Raw genomic sequence first — 14,564 nt, forward strand, 5'->3', positions numbered from 1 at the left:
CATTACGACCTATTTCAGGAACCTGATGGGTTTACTTGTTTTCTTTTTTTTTTTTTTTTTGTGACTGTACGTCCTAATTCATTGATGTTACTGAGACACCCAATTTTGTCCTGGATTTATCTCCCTTGGGAAAAACCAGAACCCTTATCTTTGGTTCACTGTGGTCCTTTACTGAACTTCGGGCAGCTAAGAATACAAAGGTAGAGGGAAAGCCCAGTCAAAGGTCTACTTCTGACCCAGCTGCAATCCTCCACTACTGCATTCCGCCGCCAGACTGGCCAACGTACGGAGTTTTCAGCCTCATTGTCAGCCTACGGGTTCTAGAATGTGGAAACTGCTCGGTGTGCGGCTGGTGCGCGGGAAGGGGGCGCTCGCACTTCCCTTTGGCGGGCTGGTGAAGTGGAGACGCTCTACCCGAAGGGCAGCTCTCGATGAGCTGCGCTTTGCGTCCCCACGCTGAGGCGGAGGGACGATGCGCTTGCGCTCAGAGAGCTCACACCTTCTGTGCCCAGTCCCACTGCGCGGGTCTGTGGAGAGCCGGTGCGAAAGGCGGCTGCTCGGTGGGGAACGGAGCCGAACGGAGACCGAAGTGGGACGTGAGGAGTGAATCTGTGAGAGACCGACTAGAAGAGTTGGAACCACTAGCGCTGCTACCACGCGATGGGGAAGAAGCAGAAAAACAAGAGTGAAGACAAGTAAGCCAGTGGCTGGGTCTGGTCGGCGGCGGCCAGCGCGGCTGAGGGGGTCGCGCGGGTCTGGCCAGCGCGGGGTGTACCCAGAGTGGAGGCTTGAGGGCGGCCTCTCAGGGCACCGGACCTGGGCCCTGAGTGGCTGCCGCAGGTCCGAGACTCCAGTGCAGGTCAGACGCGGAGGGCCTCGGCGGCGGGCGGGTTGTCTCTGCCATAAGGCTCAGTCCCACCGCTGTTGCTCGCCTGGCCAGGAAAAGAGGGGTCTCCGGCCTGAGAAGTGTGGCAGTGGTTTTGGAGCGCCTGGCGTGGGCCGGGCGAGTGGGGGTTTTGTGGCACAAGTTTAGGCAAGGGTCAGGAAGAGTACTCATTACGCCTTTGTACCTGTGAATACTTGAAAAGAGAAGGGAGTTTGAATCAGCTGAACCTACGGCCAGGTTTTTCCACTTTCGAGCCTCTCGTGTACGTTGAGGTGTTAAGCACCTCGTGGAGGTGTTTAACACTTAACTCCCTTTTAATTTTATTTAATTTGGGTACAGTTTTGAATTATTTAAGGGCTGATTGTCCAGACTCTGCTTTTCGCTTTCCTTCTTCCGGCCAGTCTTTTGGTGATTTCTTTGCTCTCTAGCACCTCCCCTAAGAAAGGAGGAGAAGATGAAACAAACCAATCCGGGGTCACTCCTTTCTCATCATTTAAAACGCTTTTGCGAGGAGGGACTATAAGGGTGTGTGTAGAGTTATACCCCAAGATTTTGGTAACTTTTCTGTGTCACATTGGATTGAGTCTTCTACTCTTATTGAAAGAGTTTATATTAAGTGGGAGTGCATCTGCTACTTTTCATCGTGAATACCACTCACCAAGCTTAGTTCAAATACTAGGGGAGAGAGTAAAGTAAGTTAAAACAACACCCGTGATAGTTCTGATTCAAAACGGATATGTAGTCTTGAAGTTAAAATAAGGTCACTAATTACAAGTTGGAAGCCTAGATTGTTTCCTCAGCTGATGAGTGGGATTGAAAGATACCAAGGTGAGTTTCGTATGGTATTTCAGTTGCAGGTCCACTGGAGAAAGTTTATTGGTTTGAAGAATAAAATGTAATTGTTAGTCGAAGTAGAAAAGTAAAAAAAAAAAAAATAGCAGAATTTTGGATGATTTAGTGGGAATAAAATTTCTCCACTTTTGACAGGATGTTTTGATGCGTAGGATAATTTTTTCCTTTAAATGTATACCAAAAAAAATAGATGCCTATAAGAAGCTTCATGTACTAATTAACTGGCTTCAGGCATTGTTATGACTAATCCTGTTTCATCCACCTGTTGGATATTTTAAAACAGCTCTCAGAAATTTTTAATGTGTAAATCCTTCAGGTGTATCCAAAAAAAAAAGTAGAAACAGAACATAAAACACAACCACAATGCCACCTTCAAGCCTAAGGAATGTTAACAATGGTTTCTTAAATATTATGAAGTATCTAGTTTCCTAATTTCACTGATTCTCTTATTTAAAAACGTTTTTTTAAACAATTGGCATGTTTGATTCAGGATTACAGAAGTCTGTTCCTTAGGTTAAAAAGTACATGCATATGTTATTTTACTTACAGTTTTTACTTTCCAGACTCTCACATTGGGGGGGGGGAAGCTATTCAGAGGGGAGAGATTATTGTCTGTATTCATAGAGGGAAGTGTATCCCTTATTGATTCATAAAGATTTTCATGGGTGATGTGAAGTTTAAATTGTAAACACTGGAGCCTGTTGTTAAAGATTGGTTTGGAAGTGTATTGTAGAAGGAATGCTATTTTTTTAAATCCCTGCTCAAACTAATTTGTAGTTCTTGGGGGGGAGGTTCATCTTGAAGAAAATGGTGGCAATGTAATTGAAAAAGTTTTCTCATATCATATTTTTCTATTTTTTTTTAATGCTTCATGGACTCTTGGTTGAGTGCCATTCAAATTTTATTAAGTAACAAATCCTAGGGTTTCGCAGAGGGTCCAGTTGGACCAGAACTGCTGGGCCTTTTTACTTTGCAGTTCACATAGGATATTTGGGGGTGGGCAAGGGAAGTTCCATTGCTTAGTTTGTTTGATCTGTTGTATATTTAGATAGTACAGGCATATCTTATATTATTGTGCTTCACAGATACTGCGTGTTATTTTTTTTTAATTGAAGGCAAGATCCTCTAGCAAAAAGATTACAACTTGCTAAAGGCTCAGTAGATGGTACTTTTAGAAATAATGTATATGTATTTCTTTAATAATAATTTTTTAAAGATTTTTATTTATCTTTAGAGGGGAAGGGAAGGAGAAAGGGAGAGAAATATCAATGTATGGTTGCCTCTCATGTATCTCCTGCTGGGAACTGGCCTGCAACCCAGGCATGTACTGTGACTGGGAATCGAACCAGGATCCTCTGGTTTGCAGGCCCATGCTCAATCCACTGAGCTACACCAGCCAGGGCGTATATGTATTTTTTAATTAAAGTATGTTCATTTTGTTTTTTAGACATGATTCTGTTGCACGATTAAGAGACCACTGTATAAACATAATTTTTACATGTACTTAGAAACCAAAAAATTTGTGTGACTTGCTTTATTGTGGTGGTATGGAACTGAACCCAAAGTCTCTCCAAGGTGTTCCTGTACTTTCTTCCAGGGCATTTTGAAATTTGTAAAAAGAACAAGAACAGGCTGGGAAGAAGGTCTGGGAGACGTCCTATTTTAGGATTAATATTCTTGTTTGTGTATAATGACATAGTACATCCGATTTTACTCTCTTGTATAAAGATCTCCATTTTAAAGATTTTATATTCGTCCCACTTCCCCTTCCCTCACAAGTTATCCTAAGTAGAGCATGTTTTTGGCCAGGTAGAATTGGGTGAGAAATGAGCAGCTGTTTATTATCAAGATAAGGCATGAAGCTGCTTTTTCAGTTCTTGGAAAGAACATAAATTGCTTGACTGTTTCAATTCTTATATTTAATTAATCCTTATTTTAACTTTTTAGCCACACAGTGTTCATTTACAATTAAATTTTCTACTGATTTGATTACCGGTCAGGGCACATGCCTAGATTGTGCGTTCGGTTTCTGGTCCAGGCACATGAGAGGCAACGTACCGATGTTTCTCTTTCTTTTTATCTTGCTTCCTTTTCTTCTAAAATTGAATACATTAGAAAAAAGTAGATTTTATTTAATCTGAGTATTTTATTTGGATAGCACACGTTTTGTCATAACAGTGACTGAACTTTGTATAAAGACTAAGTTCTAGAATTTTGTTCCAACTTGTGTAATTCTGAGAATGAGGTTTTGAGTAGGGTGTTCAGCAAGTTTTCCTAACTTTGGTCATTTGGGGAAACTTGATAAAATGAGGGATACGATTTAATATTTGTGGTTCATAAAAATACAGGCTAATACTTTCATTTCTTCCTATAATCTTCCTAGTCATCAGTTTACATAATGGGGGTTTTATGGGAACTTGCATGCTTTTCAGATGTCTTACTATTCCCATTTATACAATATGGTATTTCTTAACTGATGTGTGCAGAGAAAAAGGACATGGATTATATAGTTTTTCACAATCAGCCTCCACTTCTTCATTCTGGTCCCCCTCCATTTTTTGTTTTGTTTTTGTTTTTGATTCCCCTGAGTCTGCTAATTATATATATTTCAGGTTAAAAGGAATATGATATGTCAGCTTAATTAATGGGATTAATACACCCTCTCCACTCCCCAAAGGATATAAAGTGAAAGAAGACAATTATTTCATCTATCATCACACAGTCAGATATTATGGAAGTGGGGTTGTCATTTAGGAACTAGAAGGTCTTTCATGATTCAGTCGAGTTCTGGGGTATCTTCAGCCTCAGCGTATTTGTTGCTATGGTTCTCTAGTCTACACCGATGGTGAGCCAGTGTAGTAATTCTACTACTCTTTGCTTTTAAGTGGTACAGATAATGCTCCTGTCATTACTGGCATACACTCTCCTTTCTTGAGATTTCTGGCTGTCTGAGATAGCTGCCTAAACTTTAGATGATTGCCCTAGTGTCGGACATTCATCCTGGTCAGTCTGGGTAGCATGGTCCCTCCCCTGGAATAGAAGACATTGGTTCTCTGCTGAAGGAATCTGTCCAGAAGGAGCTGTGAATATAGCAGGTACTCCAAAGCTTTTCAGAGAGGGAGTGGCCCTAGTGTAATAACAAGTAGACTGATTCAACCAAGGAATTTATTTCTCATTTGTATATGAATTAATAAAAACCCTTAATCTGCATACTTTAGATAAGGAAAAAAGATGTTTAATCTGAGAGTTCTCTTAGCTTGTTCCTACATGGACACTTTAGGGAATTGATACATTGCAGGAGGGGAAGAAGTCCTAGTTTGCCATAAATGAGTAAGAAAGCAGATAATTTTTTTACAAAATTCTTTGTAAGAAAGCAGATAGTAGCCCTGGCTGGATAGATTAGTTGGTTGGAGCATTGTCCCACACACCAAAATGTTGCAGGTCAGATCCCCAGAGTCAGGGCACATAACTACGTTGTGGACTTGATCCTCAGGGCACATACAGAAGGCAGTGATCCACGCTTCTCTCTCACATTGATGTTTGTCTGTCTCTGTCCCTGACTGCCTTCCTCTATCTGAAATCAATAAACATCCTTGGGTGAGGATTTTTTTTAAGCAGGTGGTTAAACTTCTGTTGTTCGCTTATTTTATACTGGTGATCTCTATTGGGAACTGATGCAGCTACTTGTATTGTTACTTACCCATCAGTTGTACATTACTTATCCTTCAAAACTTATTCCAGTCTTGCCATTGATTTATAAGATGGGCAAAACATTGTTTTAACTGAGGAACTGTCAGTGGTTAGGTTAGAATAGCAATTCTCAGAGTTTTTGGTCTCAGGACACCTGTAAATTCTTAAATTACTAAGGAACCCAAAATATTTTTTGTCTCTGTGGGTTATCTCTATCAGTACTTACCATATTACAAATTAAACAAATTCTTATTTATTAATTTAAAAATAAAACATATTACATATTAATAAGTATCCTTAAATAATCACTTTTAAAAATGATAAGAGTGGTATTAAACATTTTTACAAATCTCTTTACTATGTGGCTTACTAGAAGATACCTTGATTCTCATCTGCTTGTGTATTCATTCTATAAACATCACATATCATGTCTCTTCTGGAAAACTCCACTGTATACTTGGGAGAAAACGAGAATGGAAAAGGCTAATAGTCTCTTAGTATTATTTTGAAAATACTGGGTTGGCCAAAAAGTTTTTTTTTTCCCCTTCCTTAAAATGGCTCTAATAGTACTTAGTTTTCTCTAACTTCGTTTGAAACAGTTTTGTTAGATTGTACTGTGACAGTTGTCAGCATTCATTAAAAAGTAAAAACACATTAAAATTGGTGAGTTTTTGGGTAGCCATTTTAATATTGAAGATAGAAGAAAATACACAACATTTTCCGCATATTATGCTTTACTATTTCAAGAAAGGTAAAAGTGCAACTGAAACGCAAAAAAAGATTAAAGGTTTGTTAAAAATCTGTGGGAGTCTATTTTAATTGGGAGTTCCATTAAGTATTTGGATTATTTGGTACACTTGATATCTTTGTTACTGTATCATCCCATTTTATTGTGTACTAAAGCAACGGTCCCCAACCTTTTTGGCATCAGGGACTCATTTTGTGGGAGACAGTTTCTCCACAGACCTGGGCATGGGGAATGGTTTCAGGATGATTCAAGTACATTACATCAAGCTCACCTTTTGCTGTGTGGCCCAGCCCAGATCAGCACCAGTCCTCTGCCAGGAGGTCGGGGGTCCCTGTACTAAACTGCCAGATATTGTTCTAGGTGCTGGAAATACAGTGGCCAACAAATAATAATATGACATGCTTCTTTATTTGGTTAATCTAATTATTTAATTGTATATCAGTAACATTTTATTTTCTTCAATTGAGTCTAGCATATTTGAACTTTTTTTAATTGGTTTTTAAATTTTTTTAGGGAGGGAAAGAGAGGCAGAGATATCAATATGGATTTGATGTTCCACTCGTTTACGTATTCATTGGTTGGTTCTTGTATGTGCTTTGACTGGGGATAGAACCACAACCTTGGCCTGTCGGCTCTAATCAACTGAACTACCCGGTGAGGGCTAGAATATTTCTTGTTTGGATTATTTCTAGGTATCTTAGAGTTTGGCTTGCTAATGTAATAATTTTTCTTTTTTTAAAAAGATTTTATTTATCTTTAGAGAGGAAGGGAAGGAGAGGAGAGAAATATCAATGTATGGTTGCCTCTCGTGAGTCCCCTGCTGGGAACTGGCCTGCAACCCAGGCATGTGCCCTGACTGGGAATCAAATGGCAATCGTGAGGTTCGCAGGCCCGGGCTCAATCCACTGAGCTGTACCAGCCAGGGCTATAATTTTTCTTTTTTGTGATAAATAGGAAAACTTTTTCAAGGTGGTTGTCTTCTGTCACCAACTTACTGAGCTCTTATTAAGTAGCTGTGTAAAGGTGAGGACTAAATTGTGATTAGATTACTAGTTTGTTATGATATGAAAATAGTAAAAGGGGGGAGAGCATGGAGAAGAACACATTACAGCAGCATTCAAATGTCTTAGTGACACACATTTTTTACCTTCCTTTCCATCTTATGCCTTGTAACAAATATGTACTGTTGAGAAATTTAAGTACAAAATATACTGGTATTTTGAACCTTTATACATAGTATTGATGTAATCATAGTATACTACTTACCCTTGCATTAACCACAATATTTACATAATTTAAGTAATGAAGCACTTAATGTGGAAGCAATAACCATGCTGTAACTAGATTGACAATCTGGAGGAAGGAAAAGGAATAAAGATCTAAACTACTATCTGTCATATAGAAGGGGAAATTGGGATTTACCATAATAATGTACTGAGGCTTAGAGTGTCTCAGCTCCTTAGCCATATCTGACTCAAGAATCTCTGGGTTTTTCTGTGCTGTACTACATGATTGAAGAAATTCTGATATTACAAAATGGAGACTTTAAATAAAAATTTATGTCTACATAGGATCTTTACTGGTGAAGCATCTGTAAAAGATTAAGAACTTAAAGAAGGAGGGAGAATAGAAAAATGACAGCCATTGTCTAGAGGTCAGTCAGGGCCAGATTTTTAAAAAGAATTTCTCCCTTAACCTTAATTGTATACCTGCCTGTTCCATAGCCTATCTATTTAAAATGAAAGCATCGGTAATTTAATATTTCATTCCTTTCCATTTGAGGCCTGGTATATAAAATTTCAGGTATATTCTTTCAGAGGAATCCTTACTTTTCACTTAGAAGTCAATTTTTAAAATCATTGGTTTTCAGACCTCCTTTTTGTGTTAGTGCTATACTTTCCACAGGTATATGAAATATTTCTTTTATTTCTGAAGCTTTATTTATACCATAAATTTTCATAGCAGTCCCTGAATACCGTTGAGTACTGTTTTATTTCAATTTAGTTAAATATATGTCATTAGGTTTCAGGTACTGAAGTCTGGTGAATCTAATGGTTGTTTCTGATGATATTGTAGTTGGAATTTCTTTTAAGTTCCGAATCATATGTCCTACATTTCCATTATATGGATATACCACATTTTTTTAACCTAATCATCAGTTGATGACATTGGGATTGTTTATATTGCCATAAAAAATAGCCGTACATGTTTTCGGCTGTTGTAAATTATATTACTATAAAAATCTCTGTATAGGTTTTCATTTCTTTAGGGTATGTAATATCTAGGAGTGAAATTGCTGGGGAGCTCTGTGTTTAACTTTTTCAGGAACTACCAAAGCTCCATTTTTCATTCCAATGAACAATGTATTAGAGTTATACAATTTCTCTATATCCTCATCAACACTTACCATCTGCCTTTTTGATTACTGTGGGTGTGAAGTGGTGTCTTACTATGATTTTGGTTTGCATTCCATGATGGTTTAATGTATTTATTGGACATTTGTATCTCTTGTTTGAAGAACTGTCTATTCAACTCATTTGCCCATTTTAAAATTATTTAGGAATAAGAGTTCTTTATATATTCTACATAGCAATCCTTTATCAGGTATGATTTACAACTGTTTTCTCCCATTCTGTGGGTTGTCTTTATTTTTCTCCTATAATTTTTGTTTTACTTTCTTGATAATACTCTGTATAGCACAAAAAGTTCTAACTTTGTTGAAGTCAGATTTATATATTTTTAGGTTGCTTGTGTTTTTGATACCAGATCTAAGAAACCACCACCAAATCCAAGGTCATGAAGACTTACTGTTTTCTTCTAGTGGTTTTATGGTTTTACCCCTTACTTTGAGCCAGATTGAGTTAATTTTTGTAGATTGTATGATGTTGTAGGGGTCCAGCTTTATTCTGTGTGGATATTCAGTAGTCCTGGCAGCATTTGTTAAAAAGACTTTAATTCTTTGCTGAAATCAATTGATGATATGTGTAGGTGTTTACTTCTGGATTCCCAATTCTGTTCCATTGTATATCTCTCCTTATTGCAGTACCACATTACTATAGCTTTGTAGTAAGTTTGGAAATTGGGAAGTATGATTTGTCAAATTTTGTTCTTTTTTGGGGATTGTTTTGGCTATTATAAGTTCCTGGCATTTCCACGTAGATTTTAGGATCAGCTTCTCAATTTCTAGGGGCAGGGAGGCAGCTGGAATTTTGACTGGGATTTGATCAGTGATTTTCAACCTTTTTTGTCTCGTGGCACGCATACATTGGTCACTAAAATTCTGCAGCACAACAAAAAATATTTTTTGCTGATCTGACAAAAAGAGGTATAACTTTGATTCATTTATTATTGGATGACTAATGTGTTGGCTGTTGTCTTTTTTTTTTAATTGACAGTCTAAAGGAAGAGAGGTCAGTGCCCCCTGACTAGTCAAGTATTGCATGTTTTAAAAATTCTCATGGCACACTGATTGAAAATCACTGCTGTAGATTAAGTTTAGGAGTGTTGCCAATATTATGCCCTCTGATCAATAAACATGGGATGTTTTTTCATTTATTTAGGTCTTTGGTTTCTTTCAATAAATTTTTTTGTAAAAAGTTATTTCAGTAAGTTTTCAGAGTAGATTTGCAACTCTTAAAAAATTGTTTTGAAGCATTTCTTTTTTATGCTATTGTAAATGTATTTCCTTAATTTGATTTTTGGATTGTTCATTACCAGTGTGTAGTTTAAATACAATTGATATTTATATATTAGTTTTCTATTCTGAAACCTTAATAAATTCATTTATTAGCTTTAATAATTTTTTGTCTTGTGCCTGTGGATTCCTTAGGGTTTTCTATGTGTATGGTCATGTCTTTGGCAAGTTTAGATAGTTTCCTTCTTTTCCAATCTACGTGCCTTTTATTTCTTTGCCTTGCCTAAAGCTCTGGCTAGATCTTGCAGTATAGTGATGGATGGAAAGTCTGATATTAGCTGTGTTTTTCCTAGAGATCCTTTTTTAGGTTGAGGAGAGTTTGCTATTCCTACTTTGCTGAATCTTTTTACCATGAAAGGATGTCGGATTTTGTTAAGTGCTGTTTATTCATCTATTGATATGATAAATTTTTGTATTTTATCCTATTTTTAGCTGATGGATTAAATTAATGGATTTTAATATGTTCAGCCAACCTTGCTCTCCTGTAGTGGTTCCCACTTGGTCACGGCATGTGATTCTTTTTGGTGTATGGAATGATGCTCCAACCAGCTGAGCCACCTGACCAGGGCATGATCCTCTTTATATATGTTCTTGGATTTGGTTTGCTACTGGTTTTTGAGGATTCCTTTTTTTTTTTTTTTAACTTTTAACCTTTCTATATAGTATTTGTTTTAGGTTTGTCTTCTGGCAAACAACATAAAATTGAATTTTTAAAATACAATTTGATAACTTATCTTTAAGAGTTTAAAGTTACATTGCTACTGATTAATAATATATTTGACTTTATTTCAGCCATTCGTTTTTTTTATTTGTGCAATTCTGCCATGCTTTATTTCTGTTTTCTTTCATTTTTTTCCCTTTTTATTCGAGGTTAGAATTTATGCATACCATTTTTATTTCTTAAGTGCTTAGATTTGAAATTTTACCATAGATATACAAAGTCAATATTTAATGCCCTGTAGAACAGTACAAGGGCTGTAGTGCTGTTGTCCAGTATTTTAGTTTTATTTTACTATAGTCCTCTACTATAGGTCAGTGACTTTTTGTTTTAGGTTGAATGCTACTTTCCTTAAAGGAATTACTTGTCAGGACTGAATTTTGAGGGGGAAAAAAAAAGTCTTGTGCTTAGTGCGTCTTCCATTCTCTTAAGAATTTAATTTGCTCCAAGGTCAAAATGATTATGAAGAGTGACTTCCAATCTTAGATACATTAATAACTAAAAAAATTTTAAAGATATGAAATGTTGGGAAGACACTACCTTACTAAATTCTGGAAATTATGAGCGAATTATAGCTATCTGATTTCAACCCTGGTTTACTTTTTGTTTATCTTTGTAATTTTTTTAAAAAAATATTTTATTTATTTATCTTTAGAGGGGAAGGGAAGGAGAGAGGGAGAGAAACATCAATGTATGGTTGCCTTTCGTGTGTCCCCTGCTGGGAACTGGACTGCAGGGAACTGGTCTGCAACCCAGGCATGTGCCCTGACTGGGAATCAAACCTCGATTGTCTGGTTCTCAGGCCCGCGCTCAATCCACTGAGCTACACCAGCCAGGGCTCTTTGTAATTTTTTAATGTGAAATTTTAACTTTCTATTATAAAAATTTCAAGCACACAGAAAATAAATGAAAGAGTGGTATAACGAACCCCCCCATATACTCATTATCTAATTTTTGTCATTTCTAGCATTTTACCCTCATTTTTGCTATGTGTATTTTATTTCATAGACATCTTGATTTTTTCTCTCCATTTTCTTACCTAATCAAAATACCCTTACCCCACCTAGTGCAATGAACACAAATTCTCTAGTGTTTCATATCCAGCTCATATTTCAGATTTCTAGCTCCACAGTGACTTTTCACAGTTGGTTTGTTCAAGCCATGTTGTAAATATGATTCACACTGCATTTCATTTGGATGTAGTTTGTAATTTTAATAAAAGTCACATTTATTATAGGTATCTGGCTAAATTCAGTTTTTCTTTTTTCTGTGTAAATATTCTCTTCACATTCTCTGAATTTATTTAGAATTATTGGAACTTGGTTATCTCAGCCCATTGGTAATAGAATGGAGGGGAATTATTAGAAAGACTTGCTGGTGGCAACTATATTCTGTACTGTTTGGTTTAAAGACAAAATCTTTGGGCAAGCCTATAAACTGATCACTCCTGCATGATGAATAAGGTAGACCCTGCTCTACTGCTGCTCCTCCCCCCCTACATTCAGACTATAAGATTCACCCTGCTTTCCCCAAATTTGGCTGGGGTGGGGGGTGGGAGGGTGGGAAGGGTCTTATATAGTTGGTACTTAAGTGTTGCTAATTGATCTTTATCTGACTCACCTCTTGCCTGCAGAGGCAGCAGGATAATTGTTTCTCATCACAGTTAACTGTGAAAGCTCCCTAACTGGTTGATCTTCCTACTTCCTATCCAGTTGGACTTCTGCCCCAACTTCCTAGTCATCCTAGGGGTAGCTTCCCTTCCCAGTCATCCTAGAGGTAGCTTTCTAAGAAAGAGATTTGATTATGTTAGCAGGGTTAAGAGCTGTAACTATGGAATCAAACTTTCTAGGTTCATATCCCATCTCTGCCTTGTGTGATCCTGCACATGTTCTTTGTGCCTCAGTTTCTTCATTTATTAAAAATGGAATAACTGCTCAAATCTGACCCACAGTCACCCAGAAAGATTGCTAAAAATATACTGCCTACCTCACACCCCAGTTTCTGGTCACCTAGATCTTGGGTGGTGGGTTCAATAAATCCGTAATGTACAAAGAGCTTCTTAGTTGGTTCAGATACCCTTTTCTGAGACCTGAGGCACTCTTAGTGTCTGATATGCCCACCCCCTTTGCCTGGTTAACGCCTCTTCCTCCTCCAGTACTTGGTTCTCTTCTCTAGTAGGAAGCATCTGACATTCTCATTTTGGATTTGGTATTTCAGGAAGTCTCCGCCAGTGGAGTAGTTAAGTGTTCTATGATCCTCCTTAAGTACACTGTCCTACAGTATAGGATAAAAAGGATATTTCAGCTTGGGACAAAATTTATAAAAGCATTAAACTTTTTTTATTTTATGGCACTTAGCATTTTGCAATGACTGGTTTGCTGGTTTGCTGTCTCTTCTAAGCTCCTTGAGGATAGATCCTGTATCTTCAAAGTTTTCTAATATAATTTTAAAATTATATTCATCATATAGTTACAAGTTACTCTCTTTAGAACTTCTATTTACTGAAATGAGGTTTCTATATAACAGGGTGTCTATCAGTGGGGGTCATTGCATGGTTTTAATTTTTTTTACTATATCATTTATTGGGATTCATCTACTTTTTCTACTGTGTATCTCAGACTGACCTTGGTTTTCTGTAAGTTTGAACTGGAACTTAGTTGGGTTTGCTTTAAATTATATTGGTAGATGAGGACATTGTAGAATGGAAGCAGAAACAAAACCAGTAATGTAAAGGGTTGTGAATTTCCTTGGTTCTAGATTTTTGGACATTGTACATGCTTTACTTAGTGAAGCATTCCTAATTCATTTAGATTTGGATGTTTGGTTTGGTTTGCTTGTTTTGTTCAAGGCATTCAGACTTTGTGCATCTTAGTTTTCCTATTGGTAAAATGATCTTTTGGATCTTAGTTTTCCTGTTGGTAGTTGATCTTTAAAGCTCCTTTCAGATCTGAAATTTTCGTTATTCCAAGTAAAAATGAATAGGTATCCAAATATTTAGATGTTGGTATTGATAATGAAGTAATAAGACTCGTTTCATCATTTAACATCTGTCTTTTATAAATAACTCCAGATACACATAACAAAACTTAGGTATGAACAAAAGTTAATTTCCATTTCTTGATTAACCATAGTGCTTCATTATATATCTCTTTCTTTTTTTTTTTTTAAAGATTTTATTTATTTATCTTTAGAGGGGAAGGGAAGGAGAGAGGGAGAGAAACATCGATGTATGGTTGCCTTTCGTGCGTCCCCTGCTGGGAACTGGCCTGCAGGGAACCTGCCTGCAGCCCTGGCATGTGCCCTGACTGGAAATCGAACCGCGATTGTCTGGTTCGCAGGCCTGTGCTCAATCCACTGAGCTACACCAGCCAGGGCTATATATCTCTTTCTGATGTGAATGTAACTCAGACTTTATTGGAATAGATGCAGCAAGGCTGATAAGGATATATAACTAGTGTTGTTGTGAAAGGGCTTGCCAAATGGTTTTTCTCAGTAGGATGCTAATGTGTGATAAAGGCTAAAATTACTTTTTAAAAATGTTTCTCTGTATGTGAATATGCTAGATTACTGTACTCTCGAGTAACATTTAGATCTTCTTTGTTTTCATTTAAGTGCCAAGGATGACATTGATCTTGATGCCTTGGCTGCAGAAATAGAAGGAGCTGGTGCTGCCAAGGAACAGGAGCCTCAAAAGTCCAAGGGGAAAAAGAAAAAAGAGAAAAAACGGCAAGACTTTGAGTAAGTATGTTTCAAATATGTTTGCTTCTTACTAGCTTTGGTACTAGATGCACTTACTAATCCTATTCAATGTCTCAAATATGTTTTAATGTTTTTCTAGTGAAGATGATATCTTGAAAGAACTGGAAGAATTGTCTTGGGAGGCTCAAGGCATCAAAACTGACAGAGAAACTGCTGCTGTAAAGGTGAAAGATGTTTGTTACCCAGCTGTGCTTCCTGTTGCCAGTTTTAGGGCGAT

General features: G+C 37.2%; 1 protein-coding gene across 2 annotated transcripts in view; it reads left to right on the forward strand.

Annotated features, from left to right (window-relative positions):
- Positions 1–462: 462 nt before the first annotated feature.
- The window catches only part of EIF5B (eukaryotic translation initiation factor 5B), a 63,624-nt gene continuing 49,522 nt past the window's right edge, over positions 463–14,564 (forward strand). For both annotated transcript variants that reach the window (XM_037141107.2, XM_037141108.2), the window contains exons 1-3: positions 463–695; positions 14,201–14,326; positions 14,427–14,511. In XM_037141107.2, coding sequence (XP_036997002.2) covers positions 661–695; positions 14,201–14,326; positions 14,427–14,511 — 246 coding nt within the window. In that variant the 5' untranslated portion in view covers positions 463–660. The remainder of the gene's footprint in view (positions 696–14,200; positions 14,327–14,426; positions 14,512–14,564) is intronic.

This window comes from Artibeus jamaicensis, unplaced genomic scaffold, assembly GCF_021234435.1.
Source record: "Artibeus jamaicensis isolate MK-2021 breed Jamaican fruit bat unplaced genomic scaffold, CSHL_Jam_final contig_384, whole genome shotgun sequence".
In the NCBI taxonomy this organism is placed as follows: Eukaryota; Metazoa; Chordata; class Mammalia; order Chiroptera; family Phyllostomidae; genus Artibeus; species Artibeus jamaicensis.